The sequence below is a fragment of the Cydia fagiglandana genome, chromosome 2 (assembly GCF_963556715.1).
Source record: "Cydia fagiglandana chromosome 2, ilCydFagi1.1, whole genome shotgun sequence".
In the NCBI taxonomy this organism is placed as follows: domain Eukaryota; kingdom Metazoa; phylum Arthropoda; class Insecta; order Lepidoptera; family Tortricidae; genus Cydia; species Cydia fagiglandana.
The window spans coordinates 22913121-22933423 of record NC_085933.1 but is presented as its reverse complement, the minus strand read 5'-3'; the positions used below and the strand labels follow the sequence as shown (position 1 = coordinate 22933423).

The following is a 20303-nucleotide window of genomic DNA, read 5'->3' as shown; positions in this document are numbered from 1 at the left end:
TAACCAATTTTATCCTTGGATATTGCTTAAAGTTCCAAACTGTGAAAGAATTTAAAAAACCGTTCGAAAGTATCGAAATAGTTTAGAAAGTTTTGGCTAAGGTATTTTCAGCGTGTGCTTAAAGTTCTTACACTTACAGTGATAAGTATAGTCAAAAACTGTTATCATTTATGTTAGTTTTTGGCTATTTATGATCAAATTATTGATTATTTAAATAAGTACTACTACTTTAATGGCGCAGCGACCCAAAATGAGTCTTGGCCTCCGACACGAGTACACGCCAGTTGTCTCGATCCTGTGCCATCGCCCGCCAGTTATCGGCATGGAGATCGCGCAAGTCCGCTTCAACCGCATCGCCTCAGTGATACCTACATAAAATAAATAAGACACACATACACACACAATACAGAAGCATACATAATATTTAAATAAGTACAGTCAAAGAATTTTATTTCCTACCTATTTCGTGCCTTGTCACAGTTGCAATCAATATGAAAGTCACGAGAGACCTGATTATGTCACTGTGTAAAGTACAAAATGGGTAAGAAATTAAATTCTTTGACTGTACCTTAAAACTGCCCAACTATGGTAAAAAAAAAGTATGAAAAAACCTCGCCTGATTTGTTCACATGTCCTATACTGTACAGCGTATAGTATGAGGTTTGTCCGAATTAAACCTCCATACGGCTAAAGGGGCCCAATGATACACAGTCAGACGGTATCGGCCTGTCAGTTAGAACAAAATTTTGACAGTTCCGAACAACTGGCAGGCCGATACCGTCCAGCGGACTGTTAATCAGTGGGCCCCTTAAGCGTCCTCATTCCACCATTTCCACTACCACTCAACTGCTCAAGTCATTACACAGACTAATTTGTAATGAATATTAAATGCCGTAAACGCGCGGCTTGATCGCGCTCGCATCGATTATTTAATTGCATGTGGCATGAGCGAGTCGATGTAAAAGAAAATTGGACTGATTAAAAAAATGTAGGCATGGTAATTGGTTATTCGTGAAGTCTGTTTACACAATGGTAACCATTAAAATGGGTCACTTTGTATACAAACAATACATTATACTTAAAGTGACCGGCTTTTATTGCTTTTGGGTGTTTTAGTAGGTATGCCTAAAACTTACTTATTAAATACACGTCTTAGGAGACAAAAGATAATAGTATGTATATCTCTGTCACTCGAACTAAGAAGCTGAATACGACTGTCCCGTTCAGCCTTTTTAGAATTGAGCCTATGGTTTATTATTATCTAATCAAGGTAGTACCAATTTGCATGCTGTCTCTTTTTAACATAACTAAAAAGAAAAAGAGCAAAATACCGTAGCGCTAACGCTAATGAATGTTTTGGCTCGACTTTCGATAACGTGCTACGCGGCTACGCCGTAGGCATGCCGTAGCACCTGCTACGAGGAAGCAATTTACTGGTTTATAATAACCTTACCATAATTTAAGGGGTAGTTTTCAAAGAATTTGTATTATGTACCGTTGTATTGAGAGTTGAGGTGAATGAATTATCAATTGATCATTCAACTCAACCCTTCTGGTGTTAGTGATATGGGGATGTCTATTATTTACGTAACACAAAATTTTTTAGGAGGGCCCCCCTTTGTCATACTTTTTCATAGGAATACTGTCACATTTGGCATTGCCGGTCCCCCTGTTGCTGTGACGTAATTATATGGATGAACCCTATTAGGTACGCGATATACCGGGTGTGGCCTGTAATATGAGCAAAAAAAAATAACTGTAGGCTGTACTCCTCATACTGACCAACATTTGTTCAGCGACTTTTAAAAATAACTTGTGGTGATTTTTAATACACTTTAAAGTTTATTCCAAGGCGCAAGTATTGCGAATTTTGTTATTAAGGCGTGACAAGGAACGTCAATCACGATGATACGGCGTGGCCTCCATTGAAAATAATATTTATTTTGTATGAAAAATGGGGAATCTAAATACTTCATAATTTTTTAAAGTTGTTGAACAAAAGTGACACCATTTGAGGAGTCCAATCTATGTTTTCTTTATTTGCTCATGTTACAGGCCACACCCGGTATTAGTGTCGTACTAATATAATAACCTATAAAAATAATAATACATACTTGTGTCTCATTCTTTCGCGTGTAATAAAGCGAGAGCTCCGCATTGTAGGAATTCCTCCGGCCTGTTCACACGCCGGGAATTCGCGTCCTCGACCTTTCTCGTTCGCGGAGCGAATGATGTGCTATATATAGTACATAGATAATTAGTAGGTACTATACTGCCCTGCTTATTGTATGTGCAGTACTTGCATGAAAATCATCGTTTAAATAAAGAACTTATTCAAAGAGAACAAGGTAAAAAATTGAATGTCTTTTCAACTGCGATTACTGCATATATTGTTAGCACGGCAGTATAGTTAAGTTACAAGCATCATACGTGTAGTCGATTCATAAGGGCTAATAACGGCTCGATTCGGGAAATGAAAAAGAGATGCACTAGATATGAAATAGTAAAGATATGTGACGTTCCACGGCAAAAGGTGCCTTATGGCAACAGGCGCCGCGATTCGGGAAATTAATTAGAGATTCACTAGATATGAAATAGTAAAGTTATGTGACGTTCCACGACAAAAGGTACCTTATGGTGGCTGGCGCTTACGTCGCGTAGCGCCGCAATAATATTGGAGCGACGTTAATAATCGTAAGCGCCAATCGCCATAAGGTACCTTTATCCGTGGGACGTCACATATCTTTACTATATCGTATCTAGTTAATCTCTAATTCACTTTCCGAATCGCGCCGTAACTCGCTTTGAACTACGACTGAGGGCCTACCGCGAACCACGTTCGACGTGTTGCCTCTTTGTTGTACTTGTAAATTCGTACGTAAGTGTGACAGGGAGGAGTCGCTAGATGGGCGACGATCCACAAGTAACACCGAAATGCACGATAACTAAATAACATGATTGTTTTGTGCTTTTCTTTGTTTTATGTATTTTATGTGCTAGTAGATTTCTTTTATTGCATCTGAAACACCTTATGACTTCACATAAATTTATTAATTTTCGCTACCTAACTATAAGACCGCCTGTTGTTTGGGGTCATCCATTAATCACACGTATATGGGGGGAGGGGGTCAAGAAGGGCCAGTCAAAATTACTACTTAAGTCAATAAAATGTAGGTAGCTTTAATATGAGTGGGATTCATCTGACGCGTTAAGCCGAAAGCATTCAAAGGGGTACCTACCCGATAAACAAAGCGACCGACGTGACGGATTATAGCATTAGCCCAACAATAGGGCTGCGGATTGTAGGCGTCAACTATTTAACATATTGTTATAATTAACCCTAAACTTGCCAGGATTTTTTTTGCTAGAATTTTGTGTTTTTTTCTTGAAAAAAGGGATACTAAGGGTTGACTTAAGGGTACAAAAATAATTAAAAAAATCTTAGTATATTAGTTTTTTATTTATACAACGTATCTTTAAATGCACACTGCCAAGGATTCACAAATTAACATTAAATTAGGTATGTATCCTAGGAGAGACACTGCCAGGTTCACTGTGAGGTGAGTTATGTATCTTTAAAGATGCATTGCCAGGTTGAGGTTGCAGAATATTTACGGTCGTTTCTCAAAAAGTTGGCACCGCCAGGTTAAAATTTATGTTTTTCAAAAATTTTGCATTTTCGCATTTTTTTTTATTGGGGTCGTTAAAAGGCAACTTAAACTATTAGAAAATGTGGAAGGGAAGCAATTCCTTCAATTAGTGTAGAAGATATAGGCGTTTGAAATTCAGGTGAATTATATCAAGGACAGGTGAAAGATATTTTGTCTCCAGGTTATCGATAGTAGAAGCAGGTTATCGAGAAATAAGTACAAATTCCAATGAAAATATTGACAGGTTATCGAGAGGCGTCATTAACCTGTGTCCGTTGCCGTTAACCTGGTTTCTTGTCATCATTCACCTGTAATGAGTGTCATCCACCTGTCCACCACATCATTTTCAATGCCTTCTAAAAATAATCGCAAAATGTGTAATCTTCAATAAAAATTCGACCTTATTGTCCACCACGATGATTAAAATTTTGGATTCTGACCCACTTCACCTTCGATTCGATTCCTAATTTAACAACAAGTTTCTGTGAATAAGTAAACATTCAATCTTGCTGTATATTCACCCTGGCAGTAGGTACCTAGTAGAACTCAGGTTTGGTGCAACATAGACACACGCTGTTTTGGTCATCCAACACGTCTTGATGAGCACTTGGAAGTGCAGTACCAAAGATAGAGCTGATGCTGAACCCTCGCAGTACCTACTGGAACTCAGATTTGATGCAACATAGACACACGCTGTTTTGGTCAATCGACACGTCTTGATGAGGACTTGGGAGGGCAGTACCCAAGATAGAGCTGATGCTGAACCCTCGCAGCACCTAGTGGAACTCAGGTTTGGTGCAACATAGACACACGCTGTTTTAGTCATCCCACACGTCTTGATGAGCACTTGGAAAAGTGGTACCCAAGATAGAGCTGATGCTGAACCCTCGCAGTGCCTAGTGGAACTCAGGTTTGGTGCAACATAGACACACGCTGTTTTGGTCATTCGACAGGTCTTGATGAGGACTTGGGAGACCAGTACCTAAGATAAGCTGATCATGAACCCTCGCAGTACCTACTGGAACTCAGGTTTGATGCAACATAGACACATGCTGTTTTGGTCATTCGACACGTCTTAATGAGCACTTGGGAGAGCAGTACCCAAGATAGAGCTGATACTGAACCCTCGCAGCACCTAGTGGATCTCAGGCTTGGTGCAACATAGACACACGCTGTTTGGGTCATCCAACACGTCTTGATGAGCACTTGGAAAAGTGGTACCCAAGATAGAGCTGATGCTGAACCCTCGCAGTACCTAGTGGAACTTAGGTTTGGTGCAACATAGACACACGCTGTTTTGGTCATTCGATACGTCTTGATGAGCACTTGGGAGAGCAGTACCCAAGATAGATCTGATGATGAACCCTCGCAGTACCTACTGGAACTCAGGTTTGATGCAACACAGAGACATGCTGTTTTGGTCATTCGACACGTCTTGATGAGCACTTGGGAGAGCAGTACCCAAGATAGAGCTGATGCTGAACCCTCGCAGCACCAAGTGGAACTCAGGTTTGGTGCAACATAGACACACGCTGTTTTGGTCATCCAACACGACTTGATGAGCACTTGGAAAAATAGTACCCAAGATAGAGCTGATGCTGATCCCTCGCAGTACCTAGTGGAACTCAGGTTTGGTGCAACATAGAGACATGCTGTTTTGGTCATTCGACACGTCTTGATGAGCACTTGGGAGAGCAGTACCCAAAATAGAGCTGATGCTGAACCCTCGCAGTACCTAGTGGAACTCAGGTTTGATGCAAGGTCAGGTCAGGTCAGGTCCGGATTCAGGTTCAGATAAGAACCGGGATCCAGGTCCAGGTCCGACTTCGGGTTTGAGTCATGGTCCGGGTCCAAGTCACAGTCCCGGTCCGAGTCCGGGCCCGAGTCTGGTTCCGGGTCCCAGCCCCAGTCCCAATCCAAGGCGAAATCTAAATCGCCAAACGTGTACTATGCGTTGTTGAAGAGTTCTGTTCTGATCATCATCAGCAGTTCCACTTCATCAAATGCGACAATTTTTAATGAAAATGCTTGATTTTCTGATGAAAATCCAAAAGTCACTATACGCATGCCTTTAAGATTTGAGGAGTTCCCTCGATTCCTCATGGATGCCATCATCAGAACTCGAGATTGACAAAAATGTGGCTTAAAAACTTAACTTGCTTAACAAACATAACGAAGAGGACAAATCGCCAAACGTGAACTATGCGTCGTTGAAGAGTTCCGTTCTGATCTTCATCAGCAGTTCCACTCATCAAATGTCACTTTTGTGAATGTATATGCTTGATTTGTAAATAAAAACACAAAAATCACTATATATATGCCTTTAAGATTTGAGGAGTTCCCTCGATTCTTCATGGATCCCATCATCAGAACTGGGTTTTGACAAAAACGGGACCAATCTGTATGGATATACATACAATGAAAAAAAAAATTCTAAATCGGTCAGGTAACCAAACGTTAAGCATTAAGATTTCAGATTATCATCATCATTCGCTTGCCCTTGCCCCATTCATTTGGGGTTGACGCAGCATGTCTTTTTCTTTTCATCCATACCTCTCTCTCTCGCCCGTCATCTCATCACACAATAAACAAAATGAGCATGTTTTCACCTTTTTATAAAACATTTTAATATATGTCTAAAACTAAAAACCCTCATAAGGTACCTTTTTCCGTGGGACGTCACAAATCTAGTTTGAGTATATGTAACGTGGATTTTAAATAGTTATCGATCACCTGTCATATGGCAGGTGAATGACGCTTCATTCACCTGCCATTGCATCGTTCACCTGACTTTTTTGGACAGGTTAACGAGACTTAAGACAAAAGTACACAAATTTCAATAATATGCAGCTTTAACGGACAGGATAGTTATTATTCCTAAATTAACTCACAAAAGCGATATAACCGCTATGTAATTATATAGTTACGAGTATTAGTTGTGGTATCAGTGACATTAACCTGCCGCAAAATCTCATCCACCTGGCAGTTTTAGCCAGGTGGACTATATGCAGGTGATGGGGAAAATGGCAGTTATATCGCGAATACACAAAATGTATTAGCTTGATGAACTCCATACTTAGGCATATAAAACTAAACTATTGTTTACGTTACATATCTTGATAGTAATGCTATAGGTTACATAATTAGCAAGATATCGGCGCCAGGATAAAGAGCACTTACCCATTACAAACTCCAATTTCCGATACTTTGTCGTTTGTGTTTTATTTGCGAAGCACAATAACCACGTCTTCGTCCTACCAGGTGATAGCTGATGAGTGACGGCTTCGGCTCGTGCAGAGTGAGACGGGATAGGTGCAGTAGGGGTTATACAATCGTCGTGAACGTGACGCGCCAGGTGACTGTTAAGAATTGCCTTGGACAAACTTTGAAGCCGAATAACTTAAAATATAAGTATAATATTGTTATGCGATAGTAATACTTTAAAAGTTAAGGATATATGTTAATCAAATACGGTAATAACGTTAAATTAAGTTAATCATTTGTGTGGTTTTCATAGCTCGGAACATCAGTACCTCGCGTTGGGACACGGCAGGTTAACGGATAAACGTAGTTACAATATTTTTTTTTGTAATCAATATTTATTAAATCTTTTTCAAAGTATTAGGCCTCTGTGTAAAAAGTCTCTCTAAATATGTGTTAAAATTATATATATAAAAATTATACATAATGAAAAAAAAGTTCTAACATAAACCTATTTACAGGTGGCGGTGCCAACTTTTTGAGAAACGACCTTACTGTCTTACTAAGAAATTATTAGGATTTTAGGACAAATTACGATATTCTATTTATTAAAAGTATTTAACTATATTATTCGAAGCGCTGGTGGCCTAGCGGTGAGAGCGTGCGACTTGCAATCTGGAGGTCGCGGGTTCAAACCCCGGCTCGTACCAATGAGTTTTTCGGAACTTATGTACGAAATATCATTTGATATTTACCAGTCGCTTTTCGGTGAAGGAAAACATCGTGAGGAAACCGGACTAATCCCAATAAGGCCTAGTTTACCCTCTGGGTTGGAAGGTCAGATGGCAGTCGCTTTCGTAAAAACTAGTGCCTACGTCAAATCATGGGATTAGTTGTCAAGCGGACCCCAGGCTCTTATGAGCCGTGGCGAAATGCCGGGATAACGCGAGGAAGAAGAAGATTTAACTATATTATTCAAGTGCCACAGATATTACAGATAAGGCTACAACAACAAAAAAGAGCTCGCAATCTGATTGCTCTTGTTTCTCAACCCGGGGTCAGGTCAGAAATAGATTAGTAGTTGCCTCCATCTTCTCTAGAGCACCTATATCTGTTATCAGACAGCGATCATGGAACAACAGATAGCGACCCCAGCCCAGCGACCACTGCTATCTATGTCCAGCATGCCATCATCACCATCGCCAAATCAGGTAACATTGCTAGTACATCTTCAGAGTGAGTCTCCAACTACGAGACGATCAGTAAGCTTGTCTGAAGTCTGAATCTGCCACAACACCATCCCATAATCATATATCATCGCCATTTTCAGGTTTATCATCCTACTCTGCAGCTTCAGTGCTCCTTCCCCTGCAACAGCTACCTACATTTTATTTGGCTTACTTTTTTACGCATTATCTGTGACTTCTTCTCTTCTTCAAACTTCTACCCAGTTTTGAGTTGCCCAACTCCCGTAAATCGCTACATTTCCAATATAGAGTGAGAGGTTTTGATTGGACTGGCTTCTTTTTAGTCACAATTATAGTTTTTTTTATCGAGTAGCTACTGCAAGCATTGAAGCTGAAGAGTAGGATGTAAGATTGATAAACCTGAAAATAGCGATGGTATAGGATTATGGGATGATGTCGGAGCATTCGAATTTGCTTATTCAGAGAGGCTTACTGTTTGTCTTGTAGTTGGAGAATCATTCTGAATGTACTAACAATGTTACCTGATTTGGCGATGGTAGTGGTGGCATGCTGGTCATGGCTAGCAGTGGTCGCTGGGATGAGGTCGCTGTCTGATGACAAGTCTAGGTTCTCTAGATAAGATGGTAAAGATGGAGGCAACTGCTGCTGTCTATTTCTGATCTGACTCCGAGTTGAGGAATAAGAGGAACCCGATAGCGAGCTTTTTTTTGTTTCTGTAGCCTTATCTGTAATATTTATGACACTTAAAGGATATAGTTAAATACTTTTAATAATAGAATGTCGTAATTTGTCCTAAAATCCCAATAATTTCTTAGAATGACAATGAACATTCTGGAACCTTAACCTGGCAATGTATCTTTAAAGATACATTTAAAAAAGCATGTTGTTAGTAGAGAAGCTGGCGGTGTGCATTTGTAGATACATACGATAAAACGAGTTCATGCTATCTATAACAACAATGCAATGACTAATAAAAATACGTTATTGTATAGAATATATTTTCACTTTTTATGTAACAATCATAAATAGACCCAAATCTAAAAGGAAATCACTAAAAAGTACCACTTTTCCCAAACGATGCGTAGACGCAGCTTCGCGGCCTGACATTTTGCGTGCTACACTCAAAATCAGATATGCCAGCGACATAAAATATTTTTTTACCAATTAAGTATAGTATCAAGTGGAAAAATATGCGTCAAAAAATAATATGAAGCTGTTTACTTTTTGCGTAGATTTTAAAAAAGTGTAACGTGCATAAGAATGCACACTGCCAAGTTTAGGGTTAAAGGGGAGTTCAGAAGATTGAGTGTTTCTGAGTTTTAGTACCTATAATATTGAAGAATGAAAACATTAATAGTAAGTTTATTTTGAGTTCTGTTCTGTGTGTACTTTTCTTGTAATATTGTATTTTGGTTTTAATAATAAGGGGTCATCCATTACAGTTCGTTTTTTTAGCATTAGAAAGAATTCCGCAGAAGCAAGCGTGCAGTTTTTATCAGGCTCGTTAATTGTTAATAATTATTGAATTATCTAATGTAGCATGGTCAATACATATAATTTACTTCAAATTGTTACCGCTAAAAGTGCCAGATTTAGAACCACAAGCGAACTTCTGCGAAGTTCTTTCTAATGCTAAAAAAACGGACTATAATTACGTCACACGAATTTCTAGGTTTTTTTACCCCTCCCCCCCTCCTTGTCACACTTGGTCACATTTGGCAAACCCCTCCCCCTTAGTGTGACGTCACATTATTTCTACGAAACCGCCAAATCGAATTAAGTAAGTACCTAAGTATTATTAACATTTTATCAAAATATTTTGACGATATAAATATTAGTAATTTTATAACCCAAAACTGCTTAGGAAAGAAAATTAAACGAATAAAAACGATTATCGTTTTAAAAACTTGTTATTTAAATGTACAGCGAATAAAATAATTTAAATAAATTTTCGGTTACTGATGAAGTTAAAGTGACGTCACAAAGTTTGTGTCTCCCCCCTCCCCCATGTCACAATATGTCCCATTTTATTGACCCCCTCCCTCCTCCTAAACGTGTGATGTAATTAATGGATGACCCCTAAATTGAAATGTTAATAGTAAACAGTTGAATAATACGAGTAAGTACAATACATAGGATTGTCTTCTTCTTCCTTGCGTTATCCCGGCATTTTGTTACGGCTCATGGGAGCCTGGGGTCCGCTTGACAACTTATCCCATGATTTGACGTCGGCACTAGTTTTTACCCACCTCCAGATTGAAATCGCACGCGCTTACCGCTAGGCCACCAGCGCTTTTACACAATACATAAGATTATTTCAGTTAAAAATTAAATATTCGAATACAATTAATTTCTCTAAAATTAAAAATTTCCTTCTTGTGTATTGTTCTTATATTAACGATGATTATTTTACTGGCCATCTTTAGGTACTGTCAAGTGTAAAAATATGGGTGCACATATCATATTCAGGAATATGTTCCATAGCTCTTTTTTGTCAGCGAATTTAAGAACTTATGGGACATATATAGGTATTTTTGAGTCAGAAGGACCCATATTTTTACACTTGACTGTACAATCCTTTGTGATAGAAAAAAACCTGCTATACCTGCAAATCTTCAAAAAATCGCGTTTTTATTGAAACAACGGTAGACAACTTTATGTAATGCTACAAAATATGAAAATATAATAAATAGAATAATATATTAGTTTTGAATGATTCGCGGTTATTTTCACTAGACTTATATCGATGAAAGGTAATCAATAATCATGGTCCATATCCCAGTCGATATTTAATATAATAGTACCTACACTTTGAATACCTATACTCTGTATCTTTAGGTATTTAAATAAAAGTAAACAAACAATTTGTATATTTTCGGGTAGTTACATTGGTTAACCAACCAAACACAAAACCGCCTGGATCCAGTCAATGAACGACCTGACTTCAACTCAACCTACATTATTTGATCATGTAATGTTTTCATCTACCCTCAAATGGCTTAAGGAGCCGTTTGAGGGTAGATTTTGTTTACTTTAATTTAAATACCTAAAGATACTGACTACAATAAATAAAATTTGCCTCAGCCCACTTCCCTTTAAGAATGAAACCGGATCGGTATTAAACAACCACTTGTAACCGATAACGTAATTGATATCTTATACTTGTACCAACACCAACTACAACACATTTAAACTATTGTAGACCTTAATACACTTGCAATAAGGTTCACGAAAGGTCATTCAGTCAGCTCAGCATTGAGATGTTTATTTGCATGACCTCATCTGCAGATTGTGGCCGTGCGTGGCTGTACAGTTGCGAACTAAAGTCAACTAAAATTAGAAAAATAAAATATGAAAAACCGGGCAAGTGCGAGTCGGACTCGCGCACGAAAGGTTCCGTACCATAATGCAAAAAAAAACAAAAAAAAAAGCAAAAAAGAAACGGTCACCCATCCAAGTACTGACCCCGCCCGACGTTGCTTAACTTTGGTCAAAAATCACGTTTGTTGTATGGGAGCCCCATTTAAATCTTTAATTTATTCTGTTTTTAGTATTTGTTGTTATAGCGGCAACAGAAATACATCATCTGTGAAAATTTCACCTGTCTAGCTATCACGGTTCGTGAGATACAGCCTGGTGACAGACGGACGGACGGACGGACGGACGGACGGACGGACGGACAGCGAAGTCTTAGTAATAGGGTCCCGTTTTACCCTTTGGGTACGGAACCCTAAAAAAGATAATAAATGAAGAAGATATAGTGAGAAGAGAGTTAACTGTGAAACGAATGAATATGTACGTCGAGTACTATATTAATTGCTACATGACACTTTTGGACCATTTTGAGACATATAATATTAGTACATTTTTTGCAAAAATGCCGACAATTACCCTAAACGTTGTTTCGATCATGTTTTTTTTTTGTGAAACACTGGAAACAGCGCAATCGGGTCAAACACAAAACTGTGTTCATGTCTTTCCTGTAGACATACTTATAAGTAAAGGGCTATAAAGATTAATTTTCTTGTTTAACCATCATCCACATGAAAAGGTAATCCTTTTGATTAGGATAAGTATGATAAATAAAATTATATTACCTAACATTGACCCAAAACCATAGAGAAATATAGTAAGACAAGGGTGCTCACTCCATGCATTAGTTTTGGTACCAGAAAGACTAATATTTTAATAGTCGATATCTACCAAAACGAATGTATGGAGAGAGCAATCTATGTACTTTTTTCTATAAAGAAAAAAAATTGGGCATAGGCCCCAACCCAATAAAAGATTGTATTGAACACTTTTTCGCTCGTCAGTACTATCCCGGTGATGTCAGAATGCAAGCTATTTATTATCTTTTAGTTCAAGGTTTCATTTAACTCCTGTCTGAGAGATCGCATTACTTTCGTCTAACTAAAACAATGTATTAGGTACGAGCAATACTTGTTGACGGGTCAGTCAACTTCTTGAAGTGGTTATAGTCAGTCAGGAGATGACGACAGTGGTTAGAAACTACCTAGTTAATACATACTCGTAGGTAGTGATTATAGGCACAGACATTACGTATTTCGGAATAGATTATGAAATTATTTACTTTCATTACATTAGTGAAAAATATCAAATCCACAATCGTTTTATGATAGAAAATTAAACCAGAGAAAAAAGATTTCAATTATGAATTGTTGGTGTGTGGTTGTTTTTCATCAAAACAAAGGTAAGAGCGATTTCAAGGATTAGAAAAGAAATGTGTATTTTGATGGACCTGGGTACTTTGACAAGTGTTTTGAAGAAATTGATTTACTTTTAGATAAGTACGTACGTAAGATTTATATATTTTTTATAATGGTATCCTCCACTAAAACAGTGATCTTTACTAGAAAACCGACAATCAAATCAAAACAATCTTTCATAAACTTCTTTTCAACAGTCAAAGCCAAATACAAAATGTACAAATACTCATACTCAAGTCACCTCCACCTTTCAAAGTTCTGTACCGTTATTCCGACTACCAAACACTACCCTTCCATTCTAAGTCTGAACTCTGATCACCAATAGTTATCACGCCAGCCAGGGTTCAACTTACGGTAGTTTGAAAATTAAAGTATCCCTTAAAATGATTACAATTACGCAAGATTGAAGTCTATCACTTCGAAATAGAGTTCACAATCATTGTGAGTAATCCCCTCTGCCGTATAATGGGGTATAGGAATATGGGAGTGAGCAATCTTTTGTATTTGCCCTCTTTTTTGTGTTTTTGAAGCATTCTTAGAACAAAAGGTGGGAGCAATGGGCTTTGGGCTTTTGAACAATAGACGTGGTTTCGGATTAGTCGATTATCTTTTAATGTTGTTTGGATGGTTTCAGAGAAAAAAAATAGAAAAATACGAGCATATAATGAAAATTGTTTTCTTTTATAAAGTAGATCGTGAAAAAGCCTATTTAAATCAAAATTTGTTAAGGCGAATAAATGAATAGGTAGGCATTTAATATAGTCTACCTATCTAACTTTTTATATCTTAAAACATAATTATGATCATGTTGTGAAACGACATATTAATCATATTATCCATTCAACTTACTATAGAAGTTTGTAAGCCAATTAAGGCTAAGGGATGCATTAAATATGGCGCTCCCATACATTGTATCTGCCAATACCAACATTACCAACTCATTTGTAGCGTAGGCGGACTAACAAAACATTACGTCTGTGGGTTAGTCTAAAGGGGCCCCCTGATTAACAGTCCGCCGGACGGTATCAGCCTGTCCGTTAGAACAAAATTTTGACAGTTTCGAACAACTGACAGGCCGATGCCGTCCGGCGGACTGTTAATCAGTGGACCCCTTAACAAATAATATAGTTATGTTTTCAATCTAAAAGATAAGAAACGTCACATCTTAGATTGTAGTCTCACAACGCTGAATGCTCGTTCAAACTAGGAATCGAGTTCATTGTACAGTACATTCTACATTACAGAGTACATTCTATTTTTAAAATCGATCTAGCCATCTGTCACATGCAATGAGTGGCCCACTTTTATTGATTATAATCTACGCTTCACCCATACTATGATATTTTTGCCAGCAGACTTTTTAGTGGTTTTTTTAGAGCACAATACGGCTGTCAAAAAATTATTTAGCAATCTTGAGCAAGCTTTCTCTATTAGTGACTTCATCGATTCAAAACCTAATCTGTAGAAAATAAATGACGAACATAGGTCTAAACGCACCTTAAAAATTCGTAACAAGAAAAGCTAAAAATATGAAAATTGCTTCTAAAAATGCGCAATTTTATTCTTGATCGAACTCATCGATTACCATTTTTTATTTAAAGCTTCCAAAAAATTAATGTTCAAAAAAATGATATCCGCGATTCCGGGTACAGCCATCTCGCTCACACTTACGCTCAGTGAAAGTGGGACAAATACCTGAACCCGTAGGCCTTAAAGAGTAGGTACTGACGTCTAGGCATCATCGTGCATCGGCGATGTTTAAAGGAGTGGTTTTTGCCCGGTGGAACGATTTTGGGTTGTGTTTGATGCGTCTATGTATTGTCATAGTCATAACCTACTTACCCCGGGCCTTCGAAAAGGCTCTCTTTCTTCGATAAGGCCCTATAATTTGCATAGTGGTTACAGTACTGTAGGTTACCCTACGCTTACAATAAACCGGACAAGTGCGAGTAGGACTCACCCACCGAGGGTTCCGTACTTTTTTACACGACTGCCCAAACAAAAAGAGTGTATTGTTTTTAGGGTTCCGTACCCAAAGGGTAAAACGGGACCCTATTACTAAGACTTCGCTGTCCGTCCGTCCGTCCGTCCGTCCGTCCGTCCGTCCGTCTGTCACCAGGCTGTATCTCACGAACCGTGATAGCTAGACAGTTGAAATTTTCACAGATGATGTATTTCTGTTGCCGCTATAACAACAAATACTAAAAACAGAATAAAATAAAGATTTAAATGGGGCTCCCATACAACAAACGTGATTTTTGACCAAAGTTAAGCAACGTCGGGCGTGGTCAGTACTTGGATGGGTGACCGTTTTTTTTCCCTTTTTTTTGCCTTATGGTACGGAATCCTTCGTTCGCGAGTCCGACTCGCACTTGCTCGGTTTTTAGTATTTGTTGTTATAGCGGCAACAGAAATACATCATCTGTTAAAATTTCAACTGTCTAGCTATCACGGTTGGTATCATGAGATACAGCCTGCTGGTGAAAGACAGACAGGCGGACAGTGGAGTCTTAGTAATAGGGTCCCGTTCTTACCCTTTGCGTACGGAATCATAAACATCTAAACGGCTTTTAAAAATATATTTGTTCTGCCAATGGTGTATTGCTCCGGCTCCGGGCCTAATGCGATACAAATGGCACTATCCCTAAAGGGGCATTACAACTTCAAAAAATTCAACTTGATTTGATATTATTAGTGGTATTTCAATTGTCCACACGGCGCTCATGGCTGCTCCGAACAGTCATTAAAGGCATAGTAAGCGTCACTTGCGTCATTCTACATACTAACCCGCCAGGCTTAACCGGTTAAACCTGGAGTTACCATGGTTACCACTCCCCGGTTAGTGGGATCGTGCAAGTGGGCCTAAGAGTAGGTAGTAAAGCAAGAAAGAGAAAACGCATCGTCTGTGCCATGTTTTACCACGTTCACTGTCACAATCTTCTTCTTCCTCGCGTTATCCCGGCATTTCGGCACGGCTCATGAGAGCCTGGGGTCCGCTTGACAACTAATCCCATGATTTGACGTAGGCACTAGTTTTTACGAAAGCGACTGCCATCTGACCGTCCAACCCAGAGGGTAAACTAGGCCTTATTGGGATTAGTCCGGTTTTCTCACGATGTTGTCCTTCACCGAAAAGCGACTGGTGGAGGTGGTGGTGGTGGTGTGGTGGCGTGGTGGTGGACGTTCACTGTCATAATCTGAATTGCTAACCTTACTGCTTTGTTATAGACGCTTGTCGTGACCCATATTTAACCCACGGACATTAAACGTGGACAATATGATTCGTATCCTTTCTTTGTCTAACATCAGTTCTGGTAGACAGTGAAAATTCTGTTCGCAGTTCTACAATTATCTAGTGTAATATTACTCTCAGTTCCATAAGTTCGAGTGGAACGTGTAATATGAAAATCAATATCAAATCAAGTTCCGGTTTTAGAAAGTTCGAATGCCGCTTCTGGCTAATGGTGGACATCAATCTTTGCCCTATCGATGTTGTCTCAGAATATTAGGTTTCTTAAAGAGAAAGTCATATTGGTATTATATTTTATGCAGAATTCGCAGTTTGGTTTGTGGTTCTAAGTTTTTAAAGTTTTTTTGAGTTAGACCAAGACAAGTCTGCAACGATTTTGATAGTCTGTATTTTAATATACCTACCTATTAAATTTGCAAACCTGAAAAGCGTCACCAGATCTAGTTTTGGCCACCTATACTTCAATATGCTAGTATTTCCGCCGCGCCCCTTAGCAATCAATTTTGAACCCTGGCTAAATTGTAATTTTGACACAAATTGAAATTACAGGCTCCAAGATTGACTTAAGAAACGTGCTATAAGGCTTTTAAGGCCCACTTGCACCATTCCATTGATCCGGGTTTAACCGGTTAAACCTGGAGTTACCATGGTGACCAGTACAATTTGACCCTAGGTTAACGGTTTAATCGCTTAACCCCGGGTTAGTAGGATGATACAAGTGGACCTAAGGTACAATAATGCCTATTGTTCTAGTCGTTCCATATTTTGAAATCTCCACTGAGAGAAAAATCATCACCAGGAATTAAAAAACAGTTCTGTACTGGGGGAAAAAAATGAAGTTTTAGTAATAATTATGGACGTTTCACTATTTCTGTAAAGTTTCTTTATTTCTACAAACAGCTCCCATATATAATTATAATTCCCAAATATAATTTCAACAAACAGATAATAGAAATTGCAAGAAGTAATAGAAATTGCAAAAGTCAATTTGTTCCTATTAGTTAACTCTCCTTGTCCCCGGATTAAGTTTATTTTTGTAATTCTAAGTGTATTTTTGTTGTACTTTTCTCTCAGTGTGTGTCTATTTTCCAGAAACAAGCCATGCTAGTCCGCCAACTAGAAGAGGAACTTCGACTACGCATGCGTCAGCCTGCGCCTGAACTCCAACAACAGCTGGAAGCGCTGTTCGCTGAGAACGAACATCTGCAGAGGGAGATAGCGATATTGAGGGATACCATTAAGGTGAGCGAGACGACTGGTGATCTATAGCTTCGACTACGCATGCGTCACCCTGCGCCTGAACTACAACAACAGCTGGAAGCGCTGTTCGCTGAGAACGAACATCTGCAGAGGGAGATAGCGATATTGAGGGATACCATTAAGGTGAGCGAGACGACTGGTGATCTATAGCTTCGACTACGCATGGGTCAGCCAGCGCCTGAACTACAACAACAGCTGGAAGCGCTTGTCGCTGAGAACGAACATCTGCAGAGGGAGATAGCGATATTGAGGGATACCATTAAGGTGAGCGAGACGACTAGTGTTTTATAGCTTCGCATGCGTAGTGCATGCGAAAGCCAGCGCCTGAGCTAAAACAACAGCTGGAAATCCTGATTACTGAGAACGAACACCTGCAGAGGGAGACAGCCATATCGAAGGATACCATTAAGTTGAGCGAGACGAATAGTATTTTGCTTTGGATTGTATGTCTCGGATATTATCTGCGACAAATGTAATTCCATAAGCTTGGAAGTCATCCGAAGGCTCTTCGCTTCGCTTTGGCTTGTGAACTTCAGTCAGTAAACACTTAATAATAACTTTGACCACCAAAGACGCCAAATGACGCACGCGGGTACCCAAAACAAAGGGTTTATGAATAATCTGAATTTCACCTGTTCCAAGTCTTAAGGGGTCCACAGATTACCAGTCCGCCGGACGATATCAGCCTGTCAAGTAATCGCAAGGTGACTGTTCCGAACAACTGACAGGCTGATATCGACCGACGAACTGGTAATTTAGGTATTTTCTATTTTTTTTTTCAAACAGCCGACAGCAGCGGCAAAAGAAAAATTTACAATAGGACAAGCAAAAACATTAGAAACCTAAAGTTGCCTGGTCGTCCCCAGGGCATTTGCTGCGTTTCCCCGCTGTATTGCCAGACTTAGCCGCTGAGAATGATGATAATAATATTAAATATATTCTTCAACAGGAACTCGAGCTAAGGATCGAAACACAGAAGCAGACGTTGCAAGCGCGAGACGAAAGCATCAAGAAGCTTCTAGAAATGCTGCAGAACAAGGGGATGGGTACGTTCTTACACGGTACACGACCTTGTTTACTAAAGAATGAGTAGCACATAGCACGGGCTGTAGAGCCTTGTGTCACGGGGACTGAATGGAGAAGAACAGCTTCATAAAACTTCCCTGATTTCACTACTACGTTACATATGGTACGAATCGTGCGATGTTAACCCATATCCTGTAGACGAGATATAATATTATATATACACTATAATTTTTCGTGTACAGGAATTTTTGTACTTTCTACTCAGAATCACGGGCTCTTTCGATCCTTAAGAGGCCCACTGATTAACAGTCCGCCGGACGGTATCGGCCTGTCAGTTAGAACAACATTTTGACAGTTCCGAACAACTGACAGGCCGATACCGTCCGGCGGACTGTTAATCAGTGGGCCCCTTTTGAAGAAAAATGGTGTCAAGCTTTTTATTTCCATTCCGTTGCCATCTTTGATAGACTTTGTATATCGGTAACGGAATAGATGGGCGGAAAATTCATGAAAATTTTGGCACAATTTTCCTCGTATTAGGATTGAAAGAGCTCGTGATTCTGAGTAGAAATAAAATCCCAAATTTGAGAAAAAAGTGTCGTGTACAACTTGTATTAAAATGACCCTAATACGTGGCAGGGTCGCCATGCAAATGCCATGCGCATTTAGTAGGGGAATCTCTGACTGTTGTATGAAGTTGTTGTTCTGTCGGTCTGTGCTTGAGTGTTGCACGTGCCTAAATGGCAACGCATAACTTTGTTATTTTAGAATTCCATGAAAATCTGGACTTTAGAATTAAACCCTTACAAAAACGCACGAAGCTGAACTAGTATTTGTAAAAATTTATGGGCCTTAGATATTTATGTGTAGATGCTATACTTAGTTATTGGTATTGATATAACACAAATGTATCATGAATTTAAGAAACCAAACACTCGTGTAGTAGGTAGCAATGGTATCTGAAAATTTAATTTAAATAAAATCCTAGTACTTAACCCAAACTATATACACGATATTGTCACATTTCTTCCTTAAAGTATAAGCTAATTTAATTCACATGCACTTTCGATTCTAAAATATCACATGCATTGCCTAAATTTAAATCTTCGACACGGCCAACCTGACATTGTACGCGTACCTTCGTACACCTGTAGAGAAACGACCACAATCTGAGTAGTCCTAAATCATTGTTTGACGAGCTGGTTCCCAGCAGTTTTTATTTGATATGTCACTGGATTGGTCAACGCACATAATATACAGAACACACACTTGCTTGTTGTAGCATTTACACACATTAGTATGTAGTCATTCTATATACAGACCTGACAAAGGTCAGGATGGAAGATTCTCCGATTGAACAGCCCCAAGAAAAGAAAATAAGTAATATAATATAATTGTTGGCATGGAAGGTTGGACTTGTTCCAATAATGCTAAGGAGTCGGGAGTGAATATTATGGTATGCAAATATTACATCCAAAATCGCAAACAAAGCTCTAGTAGATGTCTAACCGATTTGAATGTCCTTCAATAACTATAGTAAATACTGTAACTATTTGCTAAGAACAAGCATCTACATATTTAGCTTTCACTTACTTGCATTTTGATGTAAAGTACTAAGTAAGTAGGTAGTCAAATGACTTAAAAAAACGCAGTTATCTATTGCGTTTCTTGCTTTCCGCCCTAGTCTGGTTTCCAGAGCTGCATATAACCCGCTTCCAACTTTCAGGTAAAGAGGAAGAGCGGCAGATGTTCCAACAGATGCAGGCCATGGCACAGAAGCAGGTAATTATCCGAGCCTTCTGAATGTAGCATGCCTTCGTAAGCTTTCCAATGCCAATGTCCGGGAAAACTCATGCTAGGAGTACCGCTCGGCATGGACTTCGCAAGATGGCGTCAGTGACGACGCTTTAAAGAGGGACGCTGGGGTGATCAGTAAATATAGTGATATTGTTCGCTAAGTATAGCGTCACTATATTCT

At 39.0% G+C, this 20303-nt stretch overlaps 1 protein-coding gene across 1 annotated transcript in view; it reads left to right on the top strand.

Annotated features, from left to right (window-relative positions):
- LOC134678866 (myosin-1B) overlaps positions 1 to 20303 on the top strand; it is an 82410-nt gene that overhangs the window by 31409 nt on the left and 30698 nt on the right. Inside the window, exons 2-4 of the mRNA XM_063537590.1 lie at positions 17132 to 17281; positions 18249 to 18345; positions 20052 to 20107. Coding sequence (XP_063393660.1) covers positions 17132 to 17281; positions 18249 to 18345; positions 20052 to 20107 — 303 coding nt within the window. The remainder of the gene's footprint in view (positions 1 to 17131; positions 17282 to 18248; positions 18346 to 20051; positions 20108 to 20303) is intronic.